Source organism: Leucoraja erinacea, chromosome 31 (assembly GCF_028641065.1).
Source record: "Leucoraja erinacea ecotype New England chromosome 31, Leri_hhj_1, whole genome shotgun sequence".
In the NCBI taxonomy this organism is placed as follows: Eukaryota; Metazoa; Chordata; class Chondrichthyes; order Rajiformes; family Rajidae; genus Leucoraja; species Leucoraja erinaceus.
In genome coordinates, this window is record NC_073407.1 from 14,177,260 (window position 1) to 14,192,498 (window position 15,239).

The 15,239-nt window shown below is 41.0% G+C and overlaps 1 protein-coding gene across 1 annotated transcript in view; it reads right to left on the bottom strand.

Moving 5' to 3' along the window:
• Window positions 1–5,951: 5,951 nt before the first annotated feature.
• cfap77 (cilia and flagella associated protein 77) overlaps window positions 5,952–15,239 on the bottom strand; it is a 94,142-nt gene continuing 84,854 nt past the window's right edge. Inside the window, exon 7 of the mRNA XM_055660019.1 lies at window positions 5,952–6,221. Within this exon, the coding sequence (XP_055515994.1) occupies window positions 6,099–6,221 (123 nt within the window). The 3' untranslated portion in view covers window positions 5,952–6,098. The remainder of the gene's footprint in view (window positions 6,222–15,239) is intronic.

Here is a 15,239-nt window from a genome sequence, read left to right on the forward strand (position 1 = left end):
AATTATAGGATTAGAGAGTAAGTGAAGAAATAAAAATGACGCATAGGGTAGCGCGGCCTATTTCTAGCCTAATGGCATCCTTCCTACAGTAGGGTGACCAAAACTGAACACAACACTGTGGCATCACCAATATGTTATTTTATTGTAATATGACAAGTTTATCCTCAATACCATGACTGATGAAGGCCCAAAGGCTTCTCGACCAGGATATCTTCCTGTGATATCACCTTCAGGAAACTACATACCTGCACTCCTAAATCCCTCTGGTCTACCCCAGGGTCCAACAATATTCCCCAGAGCCCTGGTTTGACTTCCCGAATGCACCCTCCTGCAATTATTTGCATTAATCTCCATTAGCCATTCTTCAGCCCACTTGCCAAGCTGATGAAAATCCTGCTGTACTTCTTGTGATGGATGATTAGAGAATGTTTTGTTTTACGTTGGTCATGGGTGATTAGAGAACTGAGTGAAGAAAGAAGTTCCACAGAGGTCGGTGCTGGGGCCACTACACTTCACGTTGTATATTAATGATTTGGACGAGGGGATTGAAGGCTTTGTGACCAAATTTGTGGATGATACAAAAATAGGTGGAAGAGCAGGTAGTGTTTAGAAAACAGGGACTCTGCAGAAGGACTTGAACAGGTTGGGTGAGTGGGCAGAGAAGTGGCAGATGGAATATAGTGTAGCCAAGTGTGGAGTCATGCATTTTAGTAGTAGGAATAAAGGCGTAGACTATTTTCTAAATGGGGAGAGAATCCAGAAATCGTAGGTGCAAAGGGACTTGGAAGTGTCTGGTGCGGGATTCTCAAATAGTTAATCTTCGTCGATACCAAGTCGAATCGATAGTAATGAAAGAAAACTATATTTCAAGAGGGCTGTATACAAAAATCAGGGATGTAACGCTGATAATAAGGTCCTGGTAAGGCCGCATTTGGAATATTGTGACAATATTGTGGGCACCATATCTGAGAAAGGATGTGCTGGCTCTGGAGAGGGCCCAGAGGTAGTTTACAAGAATGATCCCAGGAATGAGTAGGGTAACTTATGATGAACATTCGTCAGCATGGCCTGTACTCGCTGGAGTTTAGAAGAATGAGGGGGACCTCATCGCAACAGACAGAATAGTGAAAGGCTTGGATAGAATGGATGTGGAGAGGATGTTTCCACTAGTGGGCGAGTCTAGGACAGGAGTTCATAGCATCAGAATGAAAGGATATTCTTTTACGAAGGTGATGAGGAGAAATTTATTTAGTCAGAGGGTGGTGAATCTGTGGAATTCTTTGCCATAGAAGGCTGTGGAGGCTGTCAGTGGATATTTTTAAGGCAGAGATAGATAGATAGATTCTTGATTTGCACAGGTGTCAGAGGTTATGGGAAGAAGGCAGGAGAATGGGGGTTAGGAAAGAGAGTTAGATCAGCCATGATTGAATGGCGGAGTAGACTTGATGGGCCGAATGGCCTAATTTTACTCCTATAACTCCTATGACCTTATGACCTTATTTGATTGAAACCTGTGGTAGATATCTCTGACCATGACAGCATTGGAATGATGACTGCACCGTCCTTGAGATGGCCAAGTGGATTGTCTCCATTTTGTCTTGTGCTATCCCCATAATGTCTGTCACATGCAGCAAGATGTGGGCAATACCTACATTTGGGGTGAGAAGTGGAGAGTGATATTTTGCCAGGCTCGTACCCAGCAAAGCAGAGTTCAATTACGTTTTCTTAATGTTCTATAAATTATCCTCACGTACAGTGAGCAGCACAACATACCTCAAGCGACTCCCACTGACACATCAATCAATAACCTGAACATCCTCATTCTCTCCAACCAGTGCTCTGTGATGCAGTCTACACTGTAAGATAGATTGTGCAATAATTCACAAGGACTAAGCAGGACCTCCCAAACCATGAATTCCATCATCAGGAAAGGACACAGGGGAGAGACACAAAATGCTGGAGTAACTCAGCAGGACAGGCAGCATCTCTGGAGAGAAGGAATGGGTGACGTTTCGGGTCGAGACCCTTCTTCAGACACTGGGGCCTTTACAACTCACACGTCACCTGACTTGGAGATATATAGCAGTTCAATTATAATTCTATATTAGATCTTGGATCCCCTGTAAACAACAGCGTTAACACAGTGACCACACGGGCTGAACATTAAAACAGTTTCCGCTACGTCTTCAGAGCTTCTTGGGACAGGTAGTAACCACAGGCATCCTTGCAAAGCCCACAAGAATGTATAACTAAACAAATGTTGCCTCTGATTCTGTGGGACTCTGGGGAGTAATTGATTCTTCTGGTGAACTGACAATGAAAATATACCCAGCAAATCCTGTGATATAATAAAATGCGCATCCACTCAGATAGGAACAGTCTGGTTCAGCTAAAATTCTTTTACAATGGCTCCTGGGATAATAGCTAACAACAGCCATGAAAAGTCAGAATACATTTATAGTAATTGCTGATGGTGAGGGTGATTAGAATTTGTCTTAACATTTGGAATGATTTGAATTGTAATGTCAGCACTATTTTTTTAACAAAAGATCTGCGATTACACAAATATTCATTTAATTACACATTTGCCTTCACAGCCACATAACCTGCAATGAGATGCTAAAGAAATTTCCACCCATGACCCACCGTGGACACTGAATTTTAATATGGCTGTAACAGCAATACCACTGTGACAGCAATTATTAGTTCTATACATGGAATAGTTTCTGACCTTAGTTGTGCCGTGACAGAAATTCTCAGCACCAGCCTAGAATATGTATTGGCAGTTGTTGGAAAGTTACCCTGGGCCATTTGTGGTTTCCAAACAGTGACACAGCCCTAAAGTGGTACCGTAGGAGTCAGGGGACAAGTAAAGGGGCTGCCCCACTTGGGTGACCTAATCCGCGAGTTCTGGCAGGGAATGTTGCCGAATGGCCCACTGCAGACTGCAGGAGTACGTGCTAAGGGACTCGCTGAAGCTTGGAGCAGCCAACGCCAAGGCTTGGTGGGGGAGGGCCACAGTCTAGGGTCCTTCCGCTGCTGGACATAGGGGGCACGGTATGGTGGAGACGCCCCTCAAATTAAATTAAGGGAAGGTATCCCACGCCAGGGGGCCACATGAGTGGCACGGGTGGGGGACATTATTTGTGGAAATGAAAATGTCAAATGGAATTTTCGCACTGTAAACATTGTATATATTTATTACTTGGACAGGGGCCACAGAGTGGCACGGGTGGGGGACTGTTTGGTGAAATTTGACAAATGTAAAAAAATTGTACTGAAAAAACTTGTATAGTCTCCAAAAATGTCGGATGAATTTTGTTTGTTTGAATGGTTCAGGAATTGTATATATTTATCAATTGAATAAAGTCTATTTTGAAATAAAAAAAAAAAAAAATCCGCGAGTTCTGGCAAATTTGCCCTCGACTCATACTCGCAACATGGTCGACACGAGGTCATAGGAGGTCTTTGTAACTCTCCTTCATGCTCGAGAGTAGTCCCCGTGTACTTGAGGCCTCAGCTAGGTCATAGCGTATTTTTCAACATGTTGAAAAATGCCCGCGAGTAAAAAAAGGTTGCCATGGAAAAAAATCGATACTTTTTTTACTCATAGGTTTAGTCGTAGTAGGTCGTAGTATGTCGGCATGTTAGTCGTTGGTAATCAAGGGTAGTCGAAGGTAGTCGAAGGTGGTCATAGATAGTCTTCATCATAGTTGAAGGGAGGTCGAAGGAGGTCAAAGGAGGTTGTCTTCACTCTCCACTATTCAGTGTCCAATTTTCCCGAAGTTAAGGGCCTGTCCCACTGTACAAGGTAATTCAAGAGTTCTCCCGAGTTAATCAAACTCATGGTAAGTACGTAGAATGTACGTAGTGGCTACGTCGGAGCTCGTGGATGTCTCGTAGCGACTTGTAATGCTAACGGCAGGTACTCGGGAAACGCGGTAACTCGTGAAGTTCTTCCAGCATTGTGAAAAATGTCCACGAGAGCCCCGACTACCTACGAGTGGCTATTACTGTAATTCTCCGAGTTCGGAATCAGGGGAAACTCGGGAGAACTCTTGAATTACCTCGTACAGTGGGACAGGCCCTTTAGTCGTAGCTAGTCGAAGCTATTCTTCAACATAGTCGAAGGAGGTGGAAGGAGGTCTTCTACATGACATTACTTTTCTAAACTCGCCAATTAAGTCGCCCAAGTGGGACAGCCCCTTTACCTTCCTAACATTGCACGAGAGAGATGGAGGCTACAATATGATAAGAAATGTTTGTGAAAACTAATATGGCACAGATTTTCCTTTGGTGACTTTCATTCAAGCTCCGCAATGGAATTTAGTTTAGTTTAGTTTAGAGATACAACATGGAAGCAGGCCCTTTGGCCATGTTCTGAATGGTCCTTCGTTAAGTGAGGGTACTGTCCAATACACTTGTACACTATTGTGGATATTGGACTTTGTCTATAGAACTGATGCGTCAGAATGTTGAGAACCATATTCTGCACTCTGTATCCTCCCATTTGCTCCATCTATTGTACTTTAGTCTGACTTAATTATATTTATGTGTGGTATATCTGATCTGATTGGATACCTTTCACTGTACCGTGGTACACATGACAATAATAATGCTAAACCTAAACATAAACCTAATTATTGTTGGGAGAGAAGCCAAGAGTCTGTTCACATGTACTAATAATAGTTGGTTTAGGCCAGCCCAGAACAAGGTAGTGGGTACACATCGCCAGCCGGGGGCTTTGACTTTGACTCTGATATCGGGGGGGGGGGGGGGGGGGGGGGGGGGGAGTGCAGTGGAGAGATAGTGGAGAGATTTTTTTTTTTTTGGCCTTCCATCACAGCTATGTGATGGATGTTTATGTAAAACGTAAATTATGTTGTGTCTGGGGTCTATTTGTGTGTAATGTATGGCTGCAGAAACGGCATTTCATTTGGACCTCCAGGGGTCCAAATGACAATTAAATAGACTATTGACTATTGACTATTCTGCTTTGCTTTTCTTATGACAACATTCCTGTTAATGCTAAATTGGTGAGGCCACATTGATGGAGATGACAGATTAGGAGGTGATCTATCCAGCTGCTATCGGTACCATGGTGTGGGCAATGCAGACATCTTTGAAATATTTTATTAATAATCTGGACTAGTCATAGAGTGATAGACTTGTATAGCACGGTAACAGGTCCTTCGGCCCAACTTGTCCAGGGCAACCAAGATGCCAAGTGGTTGTGTTGCCATGGGATCTGATACTTTTCTCTCTGATGGTAAGAAAATGCTTCAAACATTTTGTCAAGGCCTTCGCTGGATTAGATTTCCCTCGCAAGAAGTCTGTTTCTTTTCCTACCCCATTGATCCAGTTGCAAGAGAACTGGTGACTAGATTTGACTGCATGCCTATTAATGAGCTGGAAGTGTGCACACGGATTTGGTGCACTGAGAAATGACAGATAGAATGTAGGTACCTGAAATCCTGAATCTGAAGAAGGGTCACAACCTGATACATTATCTATGCATGTCCTCCACATATACTGCCTGACCTGATGAATTACTCCAGCACTTTGTCTTTTTTTCCATTCAACACATTACTGCATTGGCAGCATGGCCAGGGTCAGACATCGATTGAATGGCTTTGGGTTTGGCTCATGCTCATGACACATTAAGGCAGAAGAATTAATTTTCTGCACTTCTCCTCCCATCCCATACTGTCCCTGGGTCCAAACTCACCAGAAGTTTTCATTTTCACGATATGGTTTGGAGATGTTGTCTTTCATCAGGTAATCAATATTTAGTAAATATAGAATTGCTACGTTTTTTCTGTAAAGTTGATCAGAGTTTCTTCAAGGCAGACTGCATCAGAACGTTCAGTTGATCCGCAATCTGCCGAACCTTGGGAACAACGGCCGCTTTGTGAAGTAAAGGCCATTCTGCTCACTGGCAGTATGAACTTACAAACAAACCCAATGTATTGGATAACTGAAGAATGAATTTAATGCTGACTCCATATTAAAATCATTACATATTTCAAGTATCAATGCGCACACGTTATAATCTATGTATTTGCAAGTTGAAGAAATTAGTTGGTTTAGGGATGGATTTAATTAAGGGCATAGACACCTTCCCCATTGGGACCGCTCCTTGCTGCAGAATCCAGCCAGTTTGCTCTAAAAGCTGCATGCCGAGCTTCAGCACTACGGAATGTATCCAGGTGAGGGCCAATCTGCAAAAACAAGCAAACATTACATCCATGGTCAGTCTGTAAAGGTAACCTGCCTAAAGAAATGATCGTCAACATCCAGTCTGGTAATTAAAGAATAGTTTCCATGACCTATAGCCCTTGAAAAGAAAAGACACAAAGCCGTTTAAACAATTTATAAAAACAGTTTAAGTTTCATAATTTCACAACGGTGATTGTTGGTCGTTGTGGACTCGGTGGGCCGTAGGGCGTTTCCACACTGTATCTCTAAATTAATCTCAACATTTGTTTGCTTTTTAAATTTTCAAACCAATGTATCTTTTTGAACATAAATTCTCTGTCGCATTAAATTTTAATAAGACAATCACAAGGTTTATAGCTTTTTCTCTAGCTTCCTGATACCCTTTCATTCAGGCTAACTGAAAGGTTGTTCAACTCTTCCCTTTCAGACTTTGATGCTACTTCCTTTGAATTCTCTGTTATTTTTCCGTCTGCTTTTAAAGTTACAAATTGAGGAACGTTTCTCAGGTTTTCTATTTCTCCATTCATAAGAACATATGATAGTAATTCAATGAAATGGTGCAAATGTCACCAAAAATAATGTTGCAAGGAAATAAAGAGAAAAGTAAACAAAGAGGTTTGTTTGATTGCTGCCATTATTCATCATTGTTTGACTGAAGTGGATATAACAGCAAACAATGCATTCAAAAACGAATAAAACTGTACAAACTGCGCCTGAGCTATAGGGAGAGATTGGGCAGACTAGTAGCACAGGAGGTTGATAGGTGGTCCTACGGAGGTGTATAAAATCAAGAGGGGAATAGATAGGGTGAATGCACAAAGATTGTTCGCCAGGAAAGGGGAATCAAGAACTAGAGGGCATAGGTTTAAGGTGAAAGGAAGATTTAATAGGAATCTGAGGGGGGATGTTTTCACACAGAGGGTGTTACATCCATAGACTGAGCTGCAGAGGATTTGCTTGAAGAATAATGTCACAATGTTTAAAAAATAGATAATTTTAAGGTAAAAAAACTATTTATAACATTGCACCCAAAGTGTTAAACTAACTAACTAATGCAACATGTCCTGGGATGTTCACAACACAACTATCTTATTTCCCTGGCTACTCTACTACAGTCCAGCACATCCATTGGTCCAGTACTGTGTGGTTCCCTGGTGTGTGATGCACAATGCCTTCATGGCCAGAGGGAGTTATTTTCACTTGTCCTCTGCAACAGTGCTGTTGAAACCATATCCAGTTACGGAATGTCCTTGGAGAACAGAGCATTGGTGATTGGAATCCTTTACAGAAAATCTTAATACAACATTTTCCATAATGTGGATATAAATCAGTAAATGACTGGGAAAGATGTTTGGCGGCTTTGAATATGGATCACATAGTAATAAAGATGCTGCACAATCCTGTAATGCAGCATTTTACAACCTACAATTTGTGTGTGTACAGGGGGTCTGTTGTTACTCCCAGTCACAAAGAGCGGAATCATTTGGTTTGTCACTCAGGTTCACTTTGGGAAGAAGCCAAAATGGGCATGACTTTATTCAAGCCTGATGGTTATAACCAATCTAGAATTGATTGATAATATGTAAACAGCTGACAAATATTTTACAGTTTGCAATATTTACATAACCAGAGCGGTGACGTTACTGTTCTCCCCCAATCTCTGATATTCCTTTGTCTTCATTGTGTAAATATCAGGAACATCTGAATAGTTACAATCTCCAAAGTGTAGAGTGAGAATTTGGATATTTCCAACTTTTAGTTTGGAATTCCAGTGAATCCACAATTGGAATAAGATCAAAAGAGAGCTATAAGTTTCCATCCACACTGACATTTCACAACCTAACCATAAAACCCTAAACAGAAGTTTAGAAAATGTTAGATGTTTATTGCAAAAAAAAAAGTGGAATTTGTGTTTTAATCCTTGCAAGTTAAAAAACCTTGGTCACGTTGAAAAATGCTTGGCCGAGCTCTTGAAGTGCTGCAGGCACTAGCGTTACAGGCCAATGGTTGTGAGGTAGGATTAGTCTATGGCTCATGTGATAAAGATGGAATAAACGGCCATCTCCCACATGATAAATTTCCACATTCAAAATTTCCTAAAACATACCACTGCAACGTTCACCTGGCACAGTATAATCAATAGGAAAAAACGGGAAGAAAAGGGAAGTGAGTCTTAGTTGAATTATCACAAGAGATGTCAGTGGATAATTAAAAATAAAAATATCGCATGAATTAATAACTCCAAGAGATAAATGCATTACACAGTGGAAAAAATACAGAAAAAGAAAATAAAAATATGATGAAATAAAGCATAAAATACTGAGAATACTCAGGCGTGATGTTTTGGGTTAAGGACACTACATCAGAATTCGGACTTTCCCAGTCCTGACAAAGACTCTTCAACCTGAATCATTAATTCTGTTTCTCTTTCCATAGATACTGCCTTACCTGCTGACTCTTTCCTGCATTTTCTGTATTTATATAGTTCACAACCTCTGAATGCTCTAAGGTGCTTTATAGCCAAAATAGCATTCTTATTAACTAGAGAAATTACTGTAATGTTGGAGGTCATATAAAATGGAATAAGGAAATATTTCTGAAATATAATGTATCCAACAAAAATAGGCTAGAGTTACTGTTACTCCAAATTGGCTCTTCCTCTTTTTCAGGTGTTTTGTGTGACATTGCCCAAGTGATGCCACCGGAACAATCATCCTCGGCTATTCAGGCCGCAACAAGTAATAGGACCTACAGATTGAATAGCCAGCAAGAAGAAATTACACCTTGTTTGCAATCGCTAATTGCATTCTTCTGTTGTGTTCCCACCAGCCACCCACCACCCACCCACCAAAGAGTGCAGTCACAGACCGCTGATAATCCAGCATGGTCCATCATACAGAAAAACAACAAAAGGAAAAATTATCAACAATTCTCAAGAGCTGCTGACAACTTGTTAAAAATAATCACACCCACAAAACCTATTATAGTTACAGTCTTGTTCAGCAAGTGGTCTAGATTTGTGTCAGAAAACGTCACAGATACAGAACCACTCTTATCACCAGTATTCCCTGCTGTGTACACCATCTGCCACTATGTGTTGTTAGTTTTATAATATATCCACAAAAAACTAAAACTCTAAGTTCCATTTCGAGGTGGACACTGGCACAGATATATTTGTTTCCTTTACTTCACTCTCCTCCACCCTCGCATTAGAAAGCAGCTTTCGGACAACCACTTTTTAAAAAAAACTGATGGAGAGACTGCAACAGTTACTTTTTTGATATAGAAATGCTCTGCAAAAATATGCACAAGGAGCCTGGATGCAAATTACTTAGAAACACATCACTCTACTACTTGACAGAATATAATGAGAATCACTAAATCTTTTATAAGGTCAACACTCCTCTTCCCAAGCAGCTGTCAAACAAAGAAATTCAGCAAAACCAAACTTCCATCGCCTCATTAAACTCAGCAGCCACGGACGACATGTTCCGCCATCAATACAAGTTGTTTTGTGTCAGTAATTTGCAGTAAAAGTCTGATCGAGGGCCTGTGGAGACTGGGGAATCGTTAGCGCTCCAGGAGCGGCTCTGCTCCTAATTGGAAGCATTGGGCATTATCAACTGAGGATTTTCCTGGATCCCTGACAGCTACCGGTGCTGGAATGATTGCCCACTTGTCAGTGTAAAAGACCATTAAAAACAAACAATTTTTCTTTAATTGGAGGCTTGCGCTCGGAGCCCAGGTGAGAAGCCTCATCACTTTCTTTGGGCCTATTGATGATTATGGCTTACTTCAAAATCTGTCTGACAAAATTGAAAGCTTTTTCTTCTCACACCGAAAAGTGTTTTCAATATGACTACAAAAAGCTTGGCAGGTGATTTATATTTCTTTCCTACAGCCTGCAAGGCCTTGATTAACTATCTGTATGTTCATACCACGACTAGAATTGTTAGGCTTCAAACCCGATCAGTGTTATTGAGGTGTGCAGACCACACTGAGCCAGTTTGAATCCATGGTAGGTTTCGGGAGCCAAAAGGAGGATTACTGAATTGACCCTAAGTCTAAAACTGGGCCCTTGGGTAGAAGGTTTCTTTAGTTGGCAAGCTCCTCAACACTTATTGCTTTCCTTGTGAGTCAAACAAGTGAAGAATGTATCATTCCCTCTGAAAGGTTCAATTTCCTGATCTTAACATTCCAGTGGAATTATTGAGAAGGAACAAAATATTTTGGGTGAGAGTTGAATAGTTCTGGTTCTGTGACAGAGAGGTGATTGGTCACTTCCACCCACATTCAGTTCCTCATGGGCTGATTGGACCAGTGGGCCACCATAGGAAATAAATGAGTGATTTTGGTTCAAAGGTATGTTAACATGCTAACATCTTGAGAAAATTATGCTAAACGCAGTTAAACGGATTTACTGACACCAGAAAATATCTTGACACCAAAGATGAGATGCTTGTGACACCAGCTGCTATGGCTGGAGCGTGCTTTTAAATTGTACAATTGGAGAACTAACAAGCAACAGGCAGCTTGCATTAAGCAGTGTACAGCGTTAATGTTTATGACTGGGGTAAATATGTTGGTTTACAGTTCATGATAGTAACCCCTGTGAAGCACAATGGAAGTGGTGCTGGAAATGATGCTGGATCAGTGGAGGAATACGTTCATGCTGCACACATTCTGTTGTCTTATTTCAAGCTGGCAACTGGTGTTCCATGCTCATTGGAGGCTTGCCAGGAGAGTGCAAAGAAAACTAAGGTTTTCAATGAAATTGGAAATTGCATCTTCGATCAGAAAGTGCCAGGGACCACCTGCAGGTCTGTTTGTTCATTTGTGAGGCAGGAAACGGAATAAGTAGAGTTTCAGCTCATTCATTCTTCCTCTCTCTCTGAATGCTGGCTGATCTGCTGAGAAGCTCCAACATTTATGTTTTTATTTCAGATTTCCAGCATCTGCAGTGTTCTGACCAGGCTATTGATAGGGCAGGAATGAAGTTAGTGGAACCAATCACCTCAGCTGGAGGCTCTAACAGGATCCAATCAGAATTATTCACAGCTATTGTCTAAACACTGTTGGTTGGTTAAGAAGTTGAGAAATAACACTCAAAGCTGAGTTTACTGTTTTTAATTTTATTTTATAGCTATCTATATTACTTATTTACAAGAACTAAAGCTGCAACTTCAGTAGATTTTATTTATTTTACAGAAATGATCTAGTGCGTGATGTTGGCACAGTTGCACAGATGTTAGAACCACTACGTCACAGTGCCAGAGATTGAGATCAATCCGTACCCAGGGTGCTGTATATGTGGAGTTTGCACGTCCCCTGTGTGACTACATCGATTTCCCACGTATGATGAGTTTCCTCCCACATTCTCAACGCAGGTTGGTAGATTAATTGGCTACTATAAAGCATATACAGTGGTACAACCTGAGGGAAATCAATGAGAATATGCGGAGAAAAGGGACAAATGTCGGATTAGTATAAATAGGTATTTGATGGTTGATGGGTTGAAGGGCTTGTTTTCGTGCAGTATTTCCATATGACTGGATCTTGATCAACTGGGCAGTCATCTGAGGAATGGCTTAGGGAGTTTAATTCTGATAAATGTGAAGCATGGCATTTTGGGAAGTCAAACCAGGGCAGGACCTTTACTGTGAATGGCAGGGCCCCGGAGAGCGCTGTAGAACAGAGGGATCTAGGAATACAAGTGCATAGTTCCCTGAAGGTGGTATCTCAGATAAATAGGGATTGAAGAAGGCTTTTGGCATGTTAGCTTTCATCGGTCAGTAAATTCAGTATATATGCTGAAACGTTATGTTACTGTTATACAAGATATTGATGAGGCAACATTTGGAGTATCGTGTTCAGTTTTGGACATTCTGCTTTGAGAAAGATGGCATTAAGCTGGAAAGAATGCAGAGAAGATTTATGAAGATGTTTACATAAATACATAGAAAATAGGTGCAGGAGTAGGCCATTTGGCCCTTCGAGCCAGCACCTCCATTCAATGTGATCATGACTGATCATCCACAATCAGTGCCCCTTTCCTGCCTTCTCCCCATATTCCTTGATTCCACTAACCCTAAGAGCTCTAACTCTCTTTTGAATGCATCCAGTGAATCGGTCTCCACTGCCACTGCCACTGTCTCCACGGCAGAGAATTCCCCAAATTCACAACTCTCTGGGTGAAAAAGCTTTTCCTCATCTCAGTTTTAAATGGCCTACCCCTTATTCTTAATCTGTGGCCCCTGGTTCTGGACACCCCCAACATCGGGAACATGTTTCCTGCATCTAGCATGTCCAGTCCCATGATATAGAGTATAGAAGCTGGGATGTAATGTTAAAATTGTACAAGGCATTGGTGAGACCAAATCTGGAGTATGGTGTACAATTTTGGTCGCCAAATTATAGGAAGGATGTCAACAAAATAGAGAGAGTACAGAGGAGATTTACTAGAATGTTGCCTGGGTTTCAACAACTAAGTTACAGAGATAGGTTGAATAAGTTAGGTCTTTATTCTCTGGAGCGCAGAAGGTAAAGGGGGACCTGATAGATTTAAAATGATGAGAGGGATAGACAGAGTTGATGTGGACAAGCTTTTCCCTTTGAGAATAGGGAAGATTCAAACAAGAGGACATGACTTCAGAATTAAGGGACAGAAGTTTAGGGGTAATATGAGGGGGAACTTCTTTACGCAGAGAGCGGTGGCGGTGTGGAATGAGCTCCCAGTGGAAGTGGTGGAGGCAGGTTCATTGGTATCATTTAAAAATAAATTGGATAGGCATATGGATGAGAAGGGAATGGAGGGTTATGGTACGAGTGCAGGCAGGTGGGACTAAGGGGAAAAAAATTTGTTCGGCATGGACTTGTAGGGCCGAGATGGCCTGTTTCCGTGCTGTAATTGTTATATGGTTATATGGTTATAGTTTTATATGTTTCTATAAGATCCCCTCTCATCCTTCTAAATACCAGTGAATACAAACCCAGTTGCTCCATTCTTTCATCATATGATAGTCCCGCCATACCAGGAATTAATCCTGTGAACCTACGCTGCACTCCCTCAATAGCAAGAATGTCCTTCCTCAAATTAGGAGACCAAAACTGCACGCAATACTCCAGGTGTGGTCTCACTAGGGCCCTATACAACTGCAGAAGGACCTCTTTGCTCCTATACTCAAATCCTCTTGTTATGAAGACCAACATGCCATTAGCTTTCTTCACTGCCATGACTCAAAGGAATTGTTAAAGGGAGAGCTTAGGCAGGCAAGGAAGTTATTCATTGGAGCCCGGGAGGCTGAGGGATAATCTTATTGAGGTGAGAATTACAGTCCTTTCTACTGAGGTGCACTTTTATGCTCTTTTGGCTTACCTCCCTGTTAAGAATGGTGCAAGCTCATGGCAGAAAACTGGGCAGTGGCAGTCATATATCATGGTCCTGCACATACCTTGGATCAAGACCAGCAGAGCTGGCCGATGGCTAGCACAATCCAAACCAGCCACATTATACCAGAGGAACTCCTGGAAATTGGTTAAGTGTATTTCCTCTGTGAGAGGGAGAGGATGCTTCCTGCCATGAAAGGTTTCAATTACCTTTTCCTTGAGCATTCTCATTTAATTTAATATAAATTATTAGAAATCATGTTAGGATTTCTCTTTGTGGGATTTCATTATTTAATGTGAACCAGAAACTACTGGACTCTTTGTGAAGATATTGGAGAAGTTATTTGTTTTCCATACTCTGTTCTTAGCTTGTTTACATACTCACCTCAGAGGTCAGATTGTGTTTTTATCACACAATGCCTGGGAAGATAGATGATATATATTTTATTAGAATGGCCTAGGATGTGAACTCCAAATGGTAAAAATGATAATTAATAAGCACACAATAGATTGCGAACACCATACTTTTGACAGGGAGTTGGCTCTTGATGTTACAAACACTTTGACAGGGAGTTGGATCTCGATGCTACCAGAATGTTTCTCTCCCTACTGTGGTGCTGCAAACCTTGTTCTGAGCACTTTAATTGTTTAATAATTACTGCTTCTATTTCCAGTAGAGCCAAGGCTAAAAAATACTGCTGGTAGTAATTGAACATTTAATGCATTTGCATGGCATTCTCTGTCCATTATTTTAAAGGCTGTTTTATTTACAAGCATTTACATGTCAGCTTGGTGCAAAAGAGGGGATGTCACAGTTTCATTCCCTTTCATCAGTTCGTAAAACATCTTCCTTTTAGTCAGCAAAAGATTTTCAAGTGCCAAACATACAAGGAATTATCTACAGTAATGACGTGCAAGCTAATGTAACTATCATGTACGATAAATTGCCAAAAACAGCCATTGGTGAAATTTTGAGGAAGGAATGTTGATCGGGACCCAACTGCCTTGGTTTGAATTGTGCATTTTTTACTTGCATGAGCAGATACGCAGGAGTTTGTTTTAACAACTTGTCTGAAGGATAACATTATAACACTGAACCGGAGCAGATCATACATTATATGTTGAGATTCCTTTGTGGTACTAAAATAGGTAACATTCTGATTCAAAGGTAAAAAATGTTCTGGACTCACCTTTCCAGTTCTGAGGAAGGGTCTCAGCCTCAAAACTTAACTCTGCTTCTTTTTCCACAGCTGCTGCCTGCCCTGCTGAGAGTTTCCAGTACTTTCTGTTCTTATTCCATTATCCCAGCAAAGTGTTTTAAAGTCTTTGTTCTTTGAACCCAATGACAGTTCTGGTCCTGATATTGTTATCTTCCTCCACATGTGCTCATAAACCTTTCTGTGTCAGTCGCTATCTTGTCCCATTTATTCCCAGTCTATTTTAAGTGAAATATATTCCTGTTCATCCTATCACTAAAATGTTCATCATATCCAGAAGAAAATCCCACATACTCTTCACTTTATTGTTATTCTAAAGGCGTAGGAAACTACTATTATTTTTAAAATACTCTATCATAGAGAAACCTTTAGCCTAATCAATGATCGGAAAAAAGGCAGAGGGATATTAAATGAATG